The 18,931-nt window shown below is 56.2% G+C and overlaps 2 protein-coding genes across 2 annotated transcripts; one reads left to right on the top strand and one right to left on the bottom strand.

The window, feature by feature from the left end:
- The first annotated feature begins 3,377 nt into the window (after window positions 1–3,377).
- KIFC1 (kinesin family member C1) lies at window positions 3,378–9,936 on the top strand. Its single transcript, XM_030449069.1, has 15 exons — window positions 3,378–3,586; window positions 3,674–3,767; window positions 3,872–3,916; window positions 4,037–4,235; window positions 4,627–4,753; window positions 5,182–5,328; window positions 5,725–5,853; window positions 6,316–6,432; window positions 6,692–6,868; window positions 7,710–7,868; window positions 8,295–8,433; window positions 8,817–8,956; window positions 9,312–9,385; window positions 9,475–9,550; window positions 9,734–9,936. Exons 1-15 carry the CDS (start codon window positions 3,419–3,421, stop codon window positions 9,776–9,778), a joined length of 1,836 nt encoding a protein of 611 aa, XP_030304929.1. The 5' UTR covers window positions 3,378–3,418; the 3' UTR covers window positions 9,779–9,936.
- Window positions 9,937–13,611: 3,675 nt separating this feature from the next.
- Window positions 13,612–17,306, bottom strand: LOC103535175 (E3 ubiquitin-protein ligase RING2-A). The gene is given in 7 exon segments (XM_030449070.1): window positions 13,612–14,037; window positions 14,388–14,512; window positions 14,515–14,636; window positions 15,382–15,687; window positions 15,932–16,147; window positions 16,581–16,741; window positions 17,097–17,306. Coding segments are annotated over 7 exon segments (1,110 nt in total). The 5' UTR covers window positions 17,175–17,306; the 3' UTR covers window positions 13,612–13,935.
- Between the last annotated feature and the right edge of the window lie 1,625 nt (window positions 17,307–18,931).

Raw genomic sequence — 18,931 nt, 5'->3', positions numbered from 1 at the left:
TTGTAATCCCAGTTTTGTCACTGACTTTGTAGTCTAAATTGATTTCAGGTATTCTTTTCACTGACCTTAGGAGGCAGGGACTGCCTGCTTACATTCTCTTCTCTTTAGCCCAGGTTTTCCTGCTAATGTGGTTATATTGAGACCTTTGCTTATTGAATAGGAAGAACTGGGAAGCTCCAGGACTCTCTGGTCCTCCTAGGGCTTTACAAATCCATGTGAACCAGTTTTGCTTGCCAAATCACATACATTACCATTTATTTCCCAACTCCGCCTTCAAGAGCACCAGTGTTATATTGAATATAGTCCTGTAATTTATGCTAAGTTCAGCCAGTATTCTCCCATTTTAATGTTTCATAGCCAACAGGCTAAACAGCAGAGACAAAATGTGGACCACATGCCTCTGAAAATGAGAAGAGCAGATTCTGTTATCTGATTTACTGGGATTTGACCTCTCTGAGAAAGCAATAATAGAAAATAGTCTGATCCCATGCTTCAAATGGCAGTAGTGTGCTACCTCTATTGTTACTCATGTTTCCTAACAAATACAAGAATCTAATCTTAAATATCAGAGCAGCCACACACTGTGTACCCTGTTCAGAGCAATTCCTACTGCACTGAAGGGAAAATGCACAGAGTTAAAGGACAGTATATGAACTTGCCCAAAGTTAATGCATGACAGGAGCATACTTTGATGACAGTTGTACATAAATTTAAGTAGTGACAGTGGAGAATGGGTGAATGTTCTGCAATGACATAGTGCCAATAGGATGGCTTTGTAGAAACTTTAATTTAGTGTTCTGAAACAGATAGGGCTAGTCGTAGCTGCTCTCACTTCACTGTTATTTGGCCAGCTTCTTCCTTTCTTGGGAGATCTCTGGAGCTCTAAATTGAAGTGTGTTTAAGGATACACCATTCTTGAATTTAGCATGGCACTTTCATATTTTATTTTTTTTAAGCTAATCTCTTGTGCCCTCATGTTTAACAAGTTGTTGTGGTTTTGGTTGTTTTTCTTTTTTTAAAAAAAGGGAAAAAATGTGAATATGACATACTGTGTTTGTATCAGTCATGTCCTAGTGTTTACAGTCCTGTTTTCACATCCATTTCACAAAGTTCTGCCATATGCGTAGTGTGCATTGCTGGGAATGAGTCTCACAGTGTGTCCTGGGCTGAGCCATCGAGGGAGGCAATTGTCCCACTTTGCAATGCTCTGGTGTGACCCCACCTCAAGTACTGTGTGCAGCTTTGGACACCTCAATGTAAGAACATCAAACTGTCAGAGTGTGTCCTGAGGAGGGTGACCAAGATGATGGAGGGTCTTGAGGGCAAGACTTATGAGGAGTGCCTGATGTCACTTGGTTTGTTCAGCTTGGAGAAGAGAAGGCTGAGGGATGACCCCATTATTGAGGGGTCTCAATTGCTTTGTCTAGCCCCATATTCACTTTCTTAGTTTAATTCTGAATTTACTGGCTAGGAATACAAATTCATTAACATATATCACAGGGGGTTCCCATTAAGTTTTGGGGTCCCTCTGGGTGCTGACACCCCCTTTTTACTCCTTCCAGGAGCCCTTCTGAAGTCGGGGGCCCCCCCAGGATGATCCCTCAGCCCTGAAACCCCCCCCCCAAAAAAGGCCATGGCTACCCCTCCCCCCCCCCAAGGGGGTCATTGTTTTGGATGATGAGGAGGAGGGGTATCCCCCCCAGCACCTCGGGGGGAGGAGGAGGAGGAGGAGAGGACTCCCCTGACCCCCCTAACCCAATGGGGGAGGGGACCCCCTTGGAAAAGGGGGGGGGGCTACAAAAAAAAGTTAATAAATTGCCCACCCCCCACCCCATCTCTTGATGGTGCCCAGGTAGAGAAGGCCTTCAGTCCAACAGGCCAGAACGTCCTGGCCCTCTCAAAAACGGGTGAGGGTCAGGGGAGGGGAAAGGGAGGCCCACTTCATTCACCATCACATCATGGGGGTTCTAAGGGGGGGGGGAATATGGTGGACGCCCATTCTGGGGGGGATTTGGGGACTTCCCTCCCTGATCCCCAAAGGAATGTGGCTGGGGGGGTCCCAGGTGTGGGGAGGGCAGTTTGGAGGGGGGGTGTCCCAGTTTGGGGTGGTCTTGGAGTGGGGGGGGTCATGCAGAGATGGGGGGGCAGTTTGGGGGATCCCAATCTGAGGGGGGGCACAGGTAGGGATAGATGGGGGGGGCAGTTTGGATGGGGGGGCTCCCAGTATGGAGGGAGAGGTCCCAGTTTCATAGAATTAGCCAGGTTGGAAGGGACCTCAGAGATCATCTAGTCCAACCCTTGACCCACCGGAGCAGTTGCTAGACCATGGCACTGAGTGCCACATCCAGTCTTTTTTTAAATGTCTCCAGGGACGGAGAATCTACCACCTCACCGGGCAGTCCATTCCATAGCCTAATCACCCTTTGGGGTGGGATCTTGGGGGGGATCTTGGACTGGGGGGGTCATGCAGGCATGGGGGGGCCAGTTTTGAGGGGGGTCTGGTGGGGGGTGGAGGTGTCACTGTCAGCAGGGGGGAGCCCGGTTTGGAGGGGTCCCGATTTGGGGGGGGGGGGGTGCCCTGAATTGAAGAGGGGTCCCGGATTGGGGAGCTCGGTCTGGGTGGGGTCCCGGTTTGGGGGGTCCCGATTTGGGGGAAGGGGGTCACTGTTTAGGGGGTGTCCGGGTCTGAGGGGGGTGGGAGGGTCCTCATTTTGGGGATCCCGATGTGTATGTGGGGTCCCGGCTGGGGTGTTTCGGTTTCGGGGAGGGGGGAAATTGGGGGCGGTGTCCTGGTCGGGGGGGGCTCATGCAGGCAGCGGGGAGGGGGGGGAGATCCCGTCCGGGGAGGTCGCCCTCTCCCCTCCTCCTCGTTTTCCCTCGCTGTTGGGGAGGTGTGGGGGGAGGGTCCGGGTGGTCGCGGTGCTGGGGAGGTTCTCCGGAGGTCCCGAACCCCCCGTTAACGGCGGCGCGGCCGAGCGGGCCGGGCCGGCGGCGGCAGTGACGCAGCAGCAGCAACGGCAGCGGCGGGGTGGGGGGGGACAGGACTTGGGGGGGAGGAGACATGGTGGGGTGCAGAGGGACGGCGGGACCAGGACCCCCCCGCCGGGACCCCGCCGTGGGCAGCGGGACCGAGATGGGGAGGTGGCAGGTGGGGGGGAGGGGGCACAGAAGGGGCGACCCCAGAGCTGCCCCGCCCCACCCCAGCCCCAGCACTGCCCCCGCGCCCCCTCCGTTCGGCGGCTCTGACCACGCCCCCGGCTCTGACCGCGCCCTGCCCGCCGATTGGTGGCTCTGCGGGACGAGGGGAGCGCGGATTGGCAGAGGCTTCACGAGGGGGCGGTAACTCCGCCGCCGATTGGTCGTTGACGTGGGACCAATCAGCGCCCGCATCGCCTCCGTTTGAAGTCGAGCGGGGAAAATGTCGGCGGCGCCGGTCGCGGCTTCGCTGTCTGGGGACGGAGCGATCGTTCCCGGCGGTTCCTCCGTTCCTCCCAACCCTTCCAAACCCCGCCCTTCCCGGATCCCAGTCCTCAGGGCCCCGCTCAAGCGCCCTGCAACGGGGCAGGAGGCGGCGGTGCCGGCGCAGGTGGGGTGAGGCCCGCGGAATCCCGTCAGCCTCGCCCTCCGCCTCAGCCTTCACCTCCTGCCCCCCCCCTCTTTTCTCCCCTCACAGAAACGCTCTCGGCTCGGCTCCGCGGCCTCCGGCACTTCCCGGGCTCCCGGAGGGGCTCGGGCACCTCTCAGTGTAGCGGCCGCAACGAGGCCCGGTATGGGGAGGGGCGGTTTAGGGGTGTTTTGGGGGGGCACCAGGGTGTTTTGGGGGGTGTTAGAGGTGTTTTGCTGGGGTTAACTACTCTGTCCCCCTTCCCAGGACGCCCCCGAAAAGCTGCCACCACAGCATCTGCCCCACGGGCGGGTGAGTGACAGGGACACCCCCCCCACCACCTTCCTAAAATGTCCCCAATCCCCCCCAGATCCCCTCAACCCCTCCTCTGGGACCCCCTCTTCACCTCCCCCTCCCCCCTTATCCCCACAGGTGCCCCCCCCTCGGTTTCCTCCGCCCTCCCCCGCTCCAAACGTCCCCCCTGGGACCTCAAGGGACAAATCCTGGAGCTGAGTGGGGTCCTGGGGGGTGTCCGGGACCAGAATCAGATCCTGGAGGGGGAGAACCGGGACCTTCGGGAGAGGCTGCAGAACAAGGAGAAGGAGCTGCAGGAGAGGGAGGAGCAGCTACGGTGAGAAACCCCACCAAAAATACCCCGGACCCCCCCAAAATATCGGGGACCACCCCCAAAAATCCTCAGGACCCCAGAAAGTGGGAGTGAAACCCCCAGAATGGCCCTGGAACCCTCTCAGAGTGAGGTGGGGGAGTGCCTGGCGTGAGAAACCCCCCCCAAAAGTATTGGGGACCCCCCGAGAAATATTTAGGACCCCCCCAAAAATCCTCAGAGCCCCCAAAAGTGGTAGTCAGCCCCATGTGACATCCCCCCACCCCTTTATAACCCCTCTAAAAGTGGGGATGCCCCCAGGGTGACCTCAGAGTCCCCTGGGGGTGTCCCCCCAGGGACACCCTGGGGGGTGTCCCCCCCCACCCCCTGACCCCCCCACCCTCGGGGTGCCCCCCAGGGGGGTGTCCCAGCAACTTCTGGGGTGCCAGGAGGAGTTGAGGCACTGGAAGGCGGAGGTGGAGGCGCTGAGGGAGTTGAAGCTGTGGCTGCAGGAGGAGAAAGAGAGGAGAGAGAGGGAGCTGGAGGTGACACGGGGACAGCTGAGGGACATGGGGACACAGCTGCAGGGGACACGGGTAGGGAGTGGGGGAACACTGGGGACATCAGGGACACAGCAGGAAGGGACACAAGTATGAGGGGACATTGGGGACATGGGGGGGACATTGGAGACATGGGGGACAGAGGGATACTGCTGGAGGGGACATCTGGGGGGATATTGGGGACATGGGGACATTGGGGGGTGTGTGAGGGGCATAGAGAGACTTGGGGGGGACTTTGGGGCCACGGGGACATGGGGGAGATGGAACATGGAGGGGACATTGGGGACATGGAGGGGACAGGAGGGGCACGTGGGGACATTGGGGGTATGGGGGACATTGGGTGAGACGGGGGGGGGGGGGTTGTGGGGCCCTTGGGGACATGTTGGGGATGGCTGTGGTGTCCCCTCCCCCAGGAGAGGCTGCGTGAGACGGAGGCGGCGCTGGGGGAGGCTCAGAGGCAGCTGAGGCAGCAGGGGCAGAGCTTGGAGCTGCAGGGGCTGAGGATCCATCACCTGGAGATGGAGAGGAGGAACCTCCACAACGCCCTGATGGAGCTCAAGGTCCTGGGCAGAGACACTCCAAAAATCCTACAGGCACCCCCAAAATCTGGGGCACCCCCTAAAGGAGAGGGGGAGACCCAAAATCCTACAAACAACCCCCAAAAATCTGGGTCGCACCCTAAAGGGAAAAGGGAGGGGAGGGGGAAACAAAAAAAATCCTCCAAACCCCCCCAAAAATGGGGTCACCCCCTAAAGAAGAGAAGGAGGGGAGGGGGAACCCCAAAAATCCTACAAACATCCTCAAAAATCCAGGTCACCTCCTAAAGGAGAGAGGGAGGGGAGGGGGAAACTTCTCTGGTGGCTTCCAAAGGCACATCCAGAGGTTCCTCCAAAATTTTGGTGATTTCCAGAGGTTTTTTCCCAACTTTTGATGGTTTTTTCTCTCTCCCCCCCCAGGGCAACATTCGGGTTTTCTGCAGGGTCCGCCCCGTGCTGCCCGAGGAGGGGGGGGCTCAGAGGCCCCTGGATCACCTCCACTTCCCCCCCCAGGACCCTAAGACCCTCGTTCTCTGCAGGAGTGAAGAGGTGGTGGGGCTGGGGGGGGGGCCCTCCTTTCCTCACCCCAATTTGGGAAGGTTGGGGTCTTTTGGGGGGGGATTTTGGGGATCCCTGGGGGGGATTCTGAGGTGGTTTAGGGGATCCCCTCCTTTCTTCACTCCAATTTTTTTGGGGGGCTGGGGTCTTTTGGGGGGGATTTTAGGATTTGGGGGAACTTAAGGGGGGTTTGGAAGCTTTTTGGAGGGGATTTGGGGGAGTTTGGGCTTTTTGGGGGGAAATTTCTTTCTTTTGGGGGAAGGACTTTTCTTTCCGCTGTTTTTTTTTTTTTTTTTGGACCACATCCACCCTTTCTCCTCCAAGAGTTTCAAATTTTTAAGGATAAAATGAAGTAAATTTAAAGGAATTTGAGCTCCTGCTGGAAGAGGAAGGGGGGGTGGTGTTGAAAAGGGATTTAGGATCCCTAAAAACTATTTTTTTCTCCCCAAAAAGTCCCACGTGGGGCGGGAACACCACGGAGATATCCGCTACAGCTTCAGCTTTGACCGCGTCTTTCCCCCAGGAGCTTCCCAGGAGGAAATTTTCCAGGAAGTTTCCCTCCTGGTCCAGGTTGGGATTTTGGGGGGGGGGAAGGACACCCCAAAATCAGCTCCATCACCCCAAAAAACCCCCCCACACAGCAGAAAGTTTCAAATCTCCCCCTAAAGCCCCCAAATTCTCCTCAGAAGCTCCAAATCTTCTCACAAATCCCTCCCTGGACCCCCAGGCCCCCTCCTGCACCCCTCAAATCCCCCCAAATTTTCCCAAATCCCCCGCAGATCACCTCCTGAACCCTCAAACCCCCCCTTTTCCTCCCTCCCCTCCCCAGTCTGCCCTGGATGGGTACCACGTCTGCATCTTTGCCTATGGACAAACTGGCAGTGGGAAAACTTTCACCATGGAGGGACCCCCAGAACCCAGGGACCCCAAAACCCATGGCCTCATCCCCAGAGCTGTGGGGCAGCTCTTCCAGGAGGCTCAGGACCTCAAGGAAAAAGGCTGGGAGGTGAGATCTGGGGGGGCTTAGGAGGGGATTTGTGAGGTTTAGGGGGGATTTTGCAGGGACTTGGGGTCTTGTGAGTTGATTTGGGGGGATTAGAGGGGGGCTTGTGGGGGTTTAGAGAGGGATTTGGGGGGGCTAGGGGGGTGTTAGGGGGCCTAGAGGGTGACTTGGGGGGCCTAGAGGGGGATTTGGGAGGTTTAGGGGGGACTTTGGGGGGACTTGGAGTCTTGGGAGGGGATTTGGGGGGATTAGAGGGGGGTTTGGAGGGGATTTGGGGGTATTAGAGGGGGATTTAGGGGGACTAGAGGGGGGTTTGGGGTGGACTAGAGGGGGATTTGGGAGGTTTAGGGGGATTTTGGGGGGACTTGGGGTCTTGGGAGGGGCTTTGGGGGGATCAGAGTGGGGCTTTGGGGGATCATAGGGGGATTTGGGAGGTTTAGGGGGGATTTTGCGGGGACTTGGGGTCTTGTGAGTTGATTTGGGGGGGTTTAGAGGGGGATTTGGGAGGATTAGGGGGGATTTTGCAGGGACTTGGGGTCTTGGGAGGGGATTTCGGGGGATTAGAAGGAGGCTGGGGGGGTTCTAGAGGGGATTTGGGGGAGTTGGGGTGGATTTGGGGGGGTTTAGGGTGGATTTGATTGTTTTAGGGTGGATTAATGGGGTTTTGGAGTGGATCTGATGGATTTGTGGGGTTTTTGGTGGTTTAAAGAGGGATTTGATGGTTTGGGATTGGATTTGGGGTGAATTTGTGGGATTTAGAGTGGGTTTGTGGGGTTTGGGGTGGATTTCTGGGTTTTTTTTGGGGGTAGGTTTGGTTCAAATGTGGATTTTTTGGGTTTTCCAGTACGAGTTCAGTGTCAGCTTCCTGGAGATCTACAGAGAGACCCTGAGGGACCTTTTGGGTCCGGGGGGTTCCAAGCTGGAGATCCGTAGGGTCAGCACCACCTCCGAGGAGCTCCACATCCCAAACCTGTGCTGTGTCCCTGTCACCTCCCAGCAGGAGGTGGGGACCCCTCTGGGGGGGGGTTGTGGGGTGGATTTGGTGGTTTTGGGGTGGATTTGTGGGGTTGTGGGGTGGATTTCTCGATTTTGTGTGGATTTTAGGGTTTGGGGTGGATTTGGTGGTTTTGAGGTGGATTTGTTGATTTTGGGGTTGGTTTTGCGGCGATTTGTGGGGTTTAGGGTGGATTTGTTGATTTTGGAGTGGATTTGATGGTTTTGGGGTGGATTTGGGGGTGTTTGGAATGGATTTGATGGTTTGGGGTGGATTTGTTGTTTTGGGGCTGAATTTGTTGGCGTTTTGTTGCCTGTTTTCACTTTCAGATGAGATTTTGGGGGAATTTTTTTTTTTTTGGACGAGTCAGGGATCCCCCCGTACCCCCTGGTGTGTTTTTTGGGGTGACTGTGGGGTTTTTTTGTGCCCCCCCAGGTGCTGGGGCTGCTGCAGAGGGCAGGGGCTCAGCGGGCGGTGGGGAGGACGGCGCAGAATGAGCGCTCGTCCCGCAGCCACGGGGTGTTCCAGCTCCACATCCACGGGAAAAACCTCGGCAGGGACCTCGAGTGCTCCTGTGAGGGGGGGAGGGTTGGGGGGGAGGTTAGTTGGGTGGGTGGTTAGTTGGGTGGGTGGTTAGTTGGGTGGGTGGTTAGTTGGGTTGTTGGGTTGGATGGATGAAGGGATGGATGGATGGATGGGTGGGTGGTTGGTCGGTTGGATGGATGGTCGGTTGGATGGATGGTTGGTTAGTTCATTAGTTGGTTAGTTGTTTGGATGACTAGTTGGTTGGTTGATTAGCTGGTTGGTTGGATGGTTGGTTAGTTGGATTGAGGGATGGATGGTTGGTTGATTAGTTGGGTGGTTGGTTGGTTAGTTGGGTGGTTGGTTGGTCTCTGACTGTGTCCCTTGGTGCCACCCCTGTCCCTGTGTCCCTCTCTCCCTCCTGGGATTTCCCAGCTCTCCTTTCCTTGGTGGATCTGGCTGGGAGTGAACGTTTGGATAAATCCCTTTCCTGGGGGCAGAGGCTGAGGGAGACCCAGAGCATCAACACCTCCCTCAGCACCCTGGGGCTTGTCATCAACGCCCTCAGCAACAAGGTGGGGGGGACCCCAAAACTCGGGAGGGGTCCCCAAAACTTGGAGGGTCCCACAGGAAGGTCCCCAGAAGTTTTGGGGGTCCCAGGTTGGAGGGGGATGGGTGGGGGGGGGGTCCCAAAAGTGAGGAATCCTCTTGAGAAGGTGAAGGGCTGGGGGGGCCCTGGATTTTGAGGAGGTCCACAAAAGTTCAGGACTCAGATTTGGGGGTTCTGAGGGGTTGGGGGTTACAGTTTTGAGGTCTCATTTGGGAGATTTGGGGGGAAGGTTTTAGGGGGGTCCTGGATTTAGGAGGGGGGGGGGGGAAGAGGGGGTCCTTAGGGACCCCCCCACTAATTTTAGGGTCCCCTCTGTGCAGGAACCCCACATCCCATACAGGAACAGCAAACTCACCTACTTGCTGCAGAACTCCCTGGGGGGCTCGGCCAAAATGTGAGTTGGGGGGGGCATGGGGGGGGGGCTGAGGGTCTGGGGGAAGGTTTTAGGGTCCCCCCTACTGATCCCCCCCCAAATTTTTCCAGGTTGATGATTGTGAACATTTCCCCCCTGGAGGAAAACTTCTCCGAGTCCCTCAATTCCCTGCGTTTTGCCAGCAAGGTTTGGGGGGGTCTGAGGGAGTTTTGGGGGGCAAATTGGGGAGGGGGGGTTTGAAGGTTTGGAGGGCCTTTTTTTGGGAAATGGGGGGAGGGGAGGAAGTTTTGGGGGGTTTTGAGGTGGGGAGGGGGAGGTGATTTTGGGGGGAGTCCCGGCCTCATTCTCGTACGTGTCCCCCCCCCACAGGTGAATGAATGCATGGTGGGAACGGCCCACGCCAACCGGAAGTAGCGTCATCCAACCCCGCCCCCTTTTGAGAAGCCCCAAAGAGCTGTGCTGATTGGTTGAGAACGGTCACGTGTCCCCGGGAGGCAGGGAGGGAAAATGGCGGCGCCCTCCAAATCGGCCCAAACCTCCCCAGATTTAGTGCGAGGGGGGCGTTGAAATTATTGTTATTTAAAAAAAAAAAAACAACTTTGGAATTAGTAAAAGATAAGGTTGGAATAAAGTTGTTTTTTAAAAAAAAAAACAAAAATAAAGTTGGAGTAGTTAATGTTCTTTTTTAAAAAAACCCTTACCGAATTAATAAAAGATAAGGTTGAAATAATTAATGTTTTTTTTAAAAAAAGCTTGTCAGATTAATAAAAGACAAGGTTGGAATAATTAATGTTGTTTTTTAAAAAAAAACGTATCGAATTATTAAAGGACAAGGCTGGATGAATTAATCTTGTTTAAAAAAAATCTTATCAAATTAATAAAAATAAGGTTGGAATAGTGTTTTTTTTTCAAAAGAAACATCCCTCATTCCTTCCTGATTTTGGGTGGAAAAGGTTCAGTTTTGGGGATTTAAAGCATACTAATGTTAAAAATGACCTGAGACTCAATAATTCTGTTAATTATTTAATTTAATTAATAAAATTGCTATCAGCAAACCAGCGCTGGGTGCAGGGGGAGCCTCCACTCACACAAAGACCCCTAAAACTCTGGAATTTCCTTTTATTTATTACAATTCTAAGCAGTTGCTTTTCAAAAACTACAATTAATGTGGATTTTAGACCTACACAGAGACCTTTGCCTTAGAAATAGACTTAAAACACATTTCTCACCTTTATAATAAATGATATTTATCATAATGATTTAAAATTTATTTATTAACATAATCCTATAACATTTAATAATTTCTTACCGTTATAATAAATTCACCTCAGAGCTGCTGCTCCTGACGGCCCCGTCAGGGACCTTCCCCCCATAACCTGACAGGATTTCTCCATTCCTGAGAGGATTTCACCTCAAACTCCGCCTTGGGGACAAAAAATCCGCAATCTGGGAATAACGCTGTCACGGCGGCGCCCGCACCCCCGGCCCGGCCGGGCCTCACTTCCGGTCTTGCGCAGTCCGCAGCGGTTCCGTTCGGCGGTGGCGGCTCCGAGCGGTGGAACGGGGCCTGGAGGAGGCGGGTAAACGGTGGGGGGGGCGGGGAGAGGGCGGGGACAACGGAACCGGGTGAGGGGGTGACCGGGGAGAGGAGGGGGGGAACCGGGAAGGGGAGGGGGCGGGGGAACCGGGAAAGGCGGAACCGGATGGGGGGGGGGAACAAGAAGAGAGGGGGAGGGGGAACCGGAAGTAACGGGGATTGGGGGAGGGGCGTGTGGGGGGGATGCGATACCGGGCGGGGGGGGGAGGGGGAAGGATTTAGGGGGGACACCGGAAAGGGTTGGGGCGAGGGGCACGGCGGGGGGGAAGGGAAAGTTTTGGGGTGCAGGGGGAAGAATTGGGGCAAATTTTGGAGTGAAGGGGGAATATTGGGGTGCAGGGATAAGAATTGGGCCCGATTTTGGAGTGCAGGGGGAATTCGAGGCTGGGGGGGGGGGGTCTGGGGGGTGTTTGGAGGGTTCTGGGGGGTCCTGGAGGGGTCTTGGGGGTGTCCAGGGGGCGTGGACACAGATGTGTGTGTGTCCCCTTTTAACATCACCCGCCCCCCCCCAAATTCCAGGTTCCCTCCCACCCAAAGAAAAGGAGGAGGAGGGGGAGGGGCTGAAGGTCGCCCCCCCCCTTCGGAACTTTTTGTCCTGGAAATTGAGTCCTTACCCCTGGAACCGTCTCAAACCCCCCCCCCCCAGGGCTCAAAGAAGAAGAAGGGGGGCGATCTGAGGCCACCCCTAAACCCCCTCTCCTCAACACCCCCCCCCACAAATTCCTGAACCCGTTTCATCCCACACTGGGTGTGGGGATGGGGATTCCCCTTGGATCCAAACCTCCTCCCCTTTCAAAGCCAAACGACCCCATTCCCCTCCCCCCCCCTCCCCACCACCTCCCTCCACCTTTGGAAAACGGGGAAATGGGGGGTGGCACTGCCATCACCTCCACCTCCATCATTGGCTGCGGAGACCCCCCCCAAAAAAAGGGGGAGATTGCAGCTGCCCCATGGCATTGGGTAAGGGGGGGGGGGCTCAGGGGGGCTGTGGGGTGGGGTTGGGGGATCCCAGGGGTTGCTGGGAGAGGGGGGGGATCCCAGGGGGATTGAAGGGGTCTGGGGGGTCCCAAGTGTCATTGGGGGGATTGAGGGGGTGGTTCAAGGGGTCTGGGGGGTCCCAGGGGGGGTCTGGGGGTTGGGAGGGGTCCTGGAAGGGTCTGGGTTTTTTGGGGGGGAATTTGGGAGGGATTTGTGGGGTTTGGGGGCCCTAGGGGGGGTCCTGAGGTTTTTTTGGGGGATTTGGGGTATAGGGGAAGGGGGGTTGCACCCCCAAAATTATTCCCTTGACCACCACCCCCTTCTCTCCCACGTTTCTTCTCCAAACCCTCCCTGAGGAACCGCAACACCGTCTTCACCTTGTGCCAGCGGGGCAGCATCTTGGTGGCCACCGAGCTGGAGGGACCAATCATTGTCCCCCATGCTGCCCAGAAGAGTGACGTCAGAGTGAGGGCGGGGTCCTAAAACGGGTTGGTGGGGGGGGTCTTTTTGGGGGAGTTTTAGGGGGGTTTTGGACTCCTAGTGGCTGAAAAAAGGGACAGCCGTGGCAAACTCGCTGCCGGGACTGGTGGCCCTCAAATCCCTCAGGACCCCCCCAAGTCCCCCTCCCCCTGGTATTGGGAATCCCTCCTGGAGCTGCTGTGGCTGTTAGAGCACATCCTGGAGCTTCACATCCAAAGCATCCAAAACACCGACCCCCAGAAATTGGGGGTGCTGGACACCCGACCCCACTATGTAAATTTAGGGTCCTGGGAGGGGGGAGGATGATTTTTGGGGTCCCCCCAAAAAAAAACCAAACCCTGAACCCCCTCCAGATCAGCCGGCGGTACGCTGAGTTCTCTGCCATCATCAGCATCAACCAAACTCTCCAATGAGAAGACCCACGCTCTGCTGGGGCAGCTCCAGGTATTTTGGGAAGGGTCCAAAAGGTTCAGGACTCCCCACCCCAAATTTTCCAACCCCCAAAAAAAGTTTCCCCCCCCCCCCCCATGTTTTCTGTGCCCCCCCAAATTTTCTCCAGCCTTTCCAAACCCTTTCGCCCCCATCCATCCATCCCCTCCTCCACCCTCTGCTCATCCCAACCCCCCAGAAATTCTCCCCACCCTCAAATTTGTCTCCCCCACCAAAAGAAAATTTATCCCCCCCCCGAAAAAAAAAAAAATCCCCCCCCCCATGGTGTCTGTGCCTCCCCAAATCTTCTCTCTCCCCCCAAACCCTTTTGCCCCATCCATCCATTCCTTCCTCCATCCCAACCCCCCCAAAAATTGTCCCCCCTCCTAAATTTTCCTCCACCCCAAAAGATTTATCCCCCACCCCAAATTTCATCCTTCCCCCATGGTATCTGTCCCCCCCTCAAACCCTTTCACCCCCATCCATCCATCCATCCATCCCACCCCCCAAAGCTTATTCCCCCTGCCAAAAAAAAATTGTTCTCCCCATCTGTCACCCCCCCTCCCCTCTTCCCCAAAAAAGGGGGTGCGAGTGACCCCCCCTCAAACAAAGGTCCAGAAATACATAAGACCCCAATGATGATTTTATTGGGGGTAGGGGAAGAGGGAAATTTTTGGGGGATCCCCCACCATGGGACCACCACCAGGTGTCATTTCCCTCTCCCCTCCCCAAATCCAGGGCAATGTCATTGGGGGGAGGGGGGGGAGGGGGGGCACAGGGACTGTCACCCCCCCCCCTGCAATCCCATTCCATTTGGGGTGCACCAAAACCTTCTCCCCCCACTGCAAATTGGGGGGAGGTGTGTGCACCAACCCACCCCCCCCCCCCATTTGGTGGTGGTGGGGGGGACATGCACACTGGGGGTCCCCCCCCAGAAAACTGAGGGGAGGAACACACACACTGGGAGGGTCCCCTCCACAGCAGCTCCAGCATCACCTTTAGGAACCACCCCCCCGGAGCCCCCAAATCATTCCTGGAGGGGGTCGTGGGTGAGGGGGGTCTCATGGGGGTGTGTCCCCCCCCAAATTTATTTCTGCTCCTTGGTGGGGGCGTAGTAGAGCTCCAGGGGTTTGCTGACCTTCCAGTACTTCTCATTCACCAGTTCCAGGGTCAGGGACCCATTGAGGGTCTGGGAGCGGGGTATGGAATAAAAAAAAAAAAAAAGGGGGGGACACACATCAAAGGACACTGGGGACATGGCCCAAATCCCCTCCAAGACCCAAACCCCCCCCAGCCCCCAGTTCCCCCTGTACCCCAAATCCCCCCCTGTACCCCAACCCTCCTGAAACCCCAAATCCCCCCCATCCCCCAATTCCCTCCCATTCCCCTCTCCCCCAAGTCCCCCTCATACCCTAACCCCTAATTCCCCCCCAACTCCCCCATCCCCCAATTCTCCCTCCTTCCCCCTGTACCCCCTCTCCCCCCAAATTTCTGCCCACCTCCCCCAATTCCCCTCCAAACCCCAAATCCCCCCCGTACCGTGAAGGGAGTGTTTGGGGTGGTGATGTAGATGGTGTACTGCTTCTCGCTCACTTCCTCCAAACCGGGGGTCCCACTCACTCCCCCAACACCCCCCACCCCCCCTCCCCCCAAATTTCCTCCACCGCCCCCCCCCCCCCCCCTCCCTCGGGACCCCCCCCTGGTCCTGGGGTCTCTTCCAGAGCGATCCTGAGTGCCAGGTACTTGGAGAGGTGATCGACTGTGGCATTGGCTGTGGTCTTGACATAGCTGGGGGGAGGAAGGGCAAGGCAGGGGGGGGGAGGAAGGGCAGGGCAAGGCGGGGGGGGGGGGGGGGGGAGGAAGGGCAAGGCGGGGGGGGGGAGGAAGGGCAAGGCGGGGGGGGGAGGAAGGGCAAGGCGGGGGGGGGGGGAGGAAGGGCAAGGCGGGGGGGGGGGAGGAAGGGCAAGGCGGGGGGGGGGAGGAAGGGCCAAGGGCGGGGGGGGGAGGAAGGGCAAGGCGGGGGGGGGAGGAAGGGCGAAGGGGGGGGAGGAAGGGCGAAGGGGGGGGGAGGAAGGCGAAGGGGGGGGGGAGGAAGGGCGAAGGGGGGGGGAGGAAGGGCGAAGGGGGGGGGAGGAAGGGCGAAGGGGGGGGGGAGGAAGGGCGAAGGGGGGGGGAGGAAGGGCGAAGGGGGGGGGGGAAGGGCGAAGGGGGGGGGGAGGAAGGGGGAAGGGGGAGAGGAAGGGCGAAGGGGGGGGAGGAAGGGGGAAGGGGGAGAGGGGAAAAGGGAAGAAAGGAAGGGGAAGTTAGGAGGGAGAAGGGAGTGGAAAGCGTAGGAAAGAGAGAGGGAAAAGGGGAGAGGAAATGAAAGGCAGGAGGAAAAGATGGAAGTGATGGAGGAAGAGGAAACAGGAAGAAGAGGAAGTCAGGCAACTTCCTGCCTGCACCAGGGAGGTCCATCCCCACTTCCCAGGTAAGTCCCCCTCCACTTCCCACCTCCCTTCCTCCATCTTGGGGGGTGGGGGGTTTCCCTCACCGGGTTTGGGAATACTCCCCCTTCTCCACCAGCAGTGGGTGGGGTCTGAAGACCAACTCAATCTCGCTGCTTCCCGCTTCCATCCCGGGTTCCGGACTTCCCCTCCCTCCCCCTTCGTGGGAAGTTTCGGGATCGGGATCAGGGCCGGAATCGTCAGAAGCTCGGGAACGCTTCCGGCTGGGCCCAGCCTCGGGGTGACTCGGGGCTGAGGTGTTGCTGAGGTGGGACCTGGTGTCACAGTTGTCCTCTCCCCCGCTGAAGGTGGCGTTGTCCGACTCCTGGTGGAGCTTCCGGACACGTTGGGCCCTGGGGAAGGGGGGAGAGAAGGAGAATGGGGTCAGCCGAGGTCAAGTGGGGTCAACCAGGTGGAGCCATGGAGGGTTTTTGGGGTCCCATCTCTCCATGGCCACCATCTTGAACCCTCTTTGATGCTTCTACTGAGGATTTGTTGGGTCTGGGATGGTTTTGATGGGGTTTGATGGATCTGGGGATGTTATGGTGACCCTGGGGTGGATTTTGGGGGCGTTTTGGAGGTTTTTTGGGGTCCCACCTGTGCATGGCCTGCATCTTGAGCCCTTCCTCGATGCTGCTGCTGAGGGCCTGCTGGTTGTGGAGCCGACTGAGCTTGGCCAGGACCCTGTCCTGGTGGGCCTCATACTCATCCCTGCTGGGGTAAATCTTGGAGATCAAAGCATCGAAGTTGGGGTCGGGGCGGAGGGAACGTTTGGAAACCAACTTCTTCCTGCAGGTTGGACACTCCTTGTTCCTGGGGGGGAACAAACAAACAAAAAGTGGGAAAAATGAGGCTGAGGGGGGTGTCCCCAACCACCACCCCCCAAGGTGGTGGCACTGTCCCCATGTCCTCTCTCTTTCCCTTCTCTCTCCCCTCCCTTTCTCCTCTATTTCCCCCCAATTCCTCTTCCTCATCCCTTTCCCCTCTCTCTTTTCTTTCCCCTCCACTTCCTCTCTACTTCCCCTCAATTTCCTCTTAATTTCTCCTCTATTTTCTCTCCATTTCCCCTCCCAATCCCCTCTCTCTCCCATTTCTTTCTCCTCTCTCACCTCCCTTCCCCCTTGACTTCCTCTCTACCCCCTCTCAATTTCCTCCTAATTTCCCCTCTATTTCCCCTCCCACCCCCATCTCTTTCCCCTCTACTTCCCCTCCCTTCCTTCTCCACTTCCCATTTCCTGCCCCTTACCCACTCCTCAGGGCTGTGACGATGCAGTCAGAGCAGAACCTGTGCAGACATTCCTTGGTGGTCATGGTGTTTTTCAGCATGTCCAGGCAGATGGGACACATCAGCTCCGAGTGGAGGCTCCGGGGGGACACAGCGATCTCTGTCCCATCCATGATGGCTTCCTGGGGACAGGGACAGCGTGGGGACAGCCCTGGGGGGCAGGGAGATGGACCCAGCCTCCCCTCTATTTCCCCTCCCTTTCCCTAGATTTCCCTTTCATTTCCTTTCTCTTTCCCCTTTAATTCCCCTCCCCCATTTCGGGGGTCTCCCCTCCCCCTACCCACTTAGGAGGTCCGGAACCGCTCCTACCGACCCAGTACAGCCCCTCTCCGAACCTGTGGGGTTCAGAACCGCTCCTACCGACCCGATACCACCCCTATACCGCCCCAGTGACTCTCCCTACGCCTCCCCCATACTTGGGAGGTCCGGAACCACCCCTACAGACCCCGTACCGACTCGGTTTCCCCCCCCCGGTACCTGTGGGGTTCGGTGCAGCTCGTACAGACTCAGCTCCCAGGTTTTGCTGGCACTCTGCGCACTGGCGGGGGCGGCCATGATGAAACCGCGGTCCCAGAACTCTGCGGAGCAGCGGCGGGGACCTTCCCGAACCCCTCCCAGAACCACTATCCGCCTCCCCCTTAAATCGGTTCCTTCCCCTCCTCCCCAGGTCCGGGCATCACCCGCGCGACGCCTCTTAATTGCGTCACTTCCGGCGGGCGCAGATGGCGTCACGGAGTGACGTGAGATACGCACAGCCAGTCAGAAGTGAGGGATTTCTCCCGCGAACAGCGGCAGCCAATGGGATTCGACGGCAGCGCTTAGCCAATGGGGAATCAGGGGGCGTGGCTAAAAGGGGCGGTGACAGGGAGATGGGGCGGGGCCTAAAGCAAAGGGGGCGTGGTCTGAGGAAGAGGGTATGGCGTGATAGAGGTGGGCGTGGTTAGATGACGGGGCGTGTTCTTAAGCAACGGAGGCGGGGCCTGATAACGAGGGGGCGTGGTGTAAGTAGGTGGCGTGGTCTCTGATAAAAGAAGGTGTGGTCTGGGGAAGGGGCGTGGTCTAAACAGAGGAGGCGTAGTCGGAGGAAGAGGGGGCGCGGTCTGAAGCAAAGGGGCGTGGTCATAAGAAGACGCGTGGTCTGAGTGAAGGGGCGTGGTCTAAAGCAGGGGGCGTGGTCTGAGGGAGAGGAGGCTTTAGTAGCAAAACTATACACATGTATATAGAAATTACCTAAGACACAATTATTTATAATTTTTATACTTTAGTACAAATTTCTGTACTTTATACAGTGTGTATTATACAAATGTACATGTAATAATAAATTAATAGACAAATATTTAAACACTCGTATATAGAATGCAGAGAGCCTGGCAAACAAATGCACAGAGTGACCACTGATAACTTTGGTTGGCCCTAACCCTCACATGGAACCCTCTTTTTCTTTTTTTCCCCATTTCAGCTGCTAAGTTTTGAATATTTCTACTCGGCTTTCTAGCCCAATTAATAAAATTTATATTTTGCAGCTGTCATCAGATTTAAAGCACTGAAAATGAAGAATTATGAGAGAACTCATCCCCAATGCACTCCCAAAGCAGACTCAGGAGTTAAATCCAAGTGTAGGTTTTTATGCATTTTCCTGCTCCACCTTTTTCCCACAATCCCCTGGGAAAAACTCATGCCATCCCAAACCTGATCCTAATCCCCATTCCAGGTATCATCCCAATTCCGATTCCAATCGAAACCCTGATCCCAATCCCGATCCAGATCCTGAACGCATTTCAGATTCCAGTCCCAGTCATGATCCTGAGCCTGATCCAAACCCCGATCCTGATTCCGATTCCAATCCCAGGTCTGGTCCTGATCCAAATCCCAAGCATCTTTCCTGGCCACATCCCCCTTTGAGCTGAAATTGGCCATAAAAAAAGCGGCTGAGGGGTTGAAAATTTGAGGTTTTAGGTACTAAGAGTGACTTAGGTTTGAGATCCAGGTCTGGATATTTGGAATTTTGGATCCGAAATCATCCAGAGGAACGTTAGAGCTTGGGTTTCGTGCAGTCATCAATGTTTTAGTTCTAGGAACTTTTTTTAAGTCTTTCCAAGGAATATGTGACATCATATTTACAAGTCTCTCATTTTGCCCTCCCATGGAGTTATGGAGACACCTAAAATATTAGTGTTAGGGCTTAAAAATTCTAAATCTTGTATTTCCAGGGATTTAAGATGGAAACAGGCATGCCAGGGGAATTATGACACTCCATCAGATTTTTTTTCACCTTTCTGGTTTTATCCGTCCATGTTGTAGGTGACCTGGGT

Source organism: Calypte anna, chromosome 4, assembly GCF_003957555.1.
Source record: "Calypte anna isolate BGI_N300 chromosome 4, bCalAnn1_v1.p, whole genome shotgun sequence".
NCBI classification, from domain to species: Eukaryota; Metazoa; Chordata; class Aves; order Apodiformes; family Trochilidae; genus Calypte; species Calypte anna.
Note: the sequence above shows the minus strand (reverse complement) of the source record. Positions and strands in the feature narration are given on the sequence as shown.

Coding starts and splice junctions, on each gene's coding strand:
- KIFC1 (XM_030449069.1), top strand. CDS start 3,419: ATGTCGGCGGCGCCGGTCGCGGCTTCGCTGTCTGGGGACGGAGCGATC. Junction 3,587..3,673: donor AGGCGGCGGTGCCGGCGCAG/GTGGGGTGAGGC, acceptor CTCCCCTCACAG/AAACGCTCTCGGCTCGGCTC. Junction 9,386..9,474: donor CTGGGGGGCTCGGCCAAAAT/GTGAGTTGGGGG, acceptor AAATTTTTCCAG/GTTGATGATTGTGAACATTT.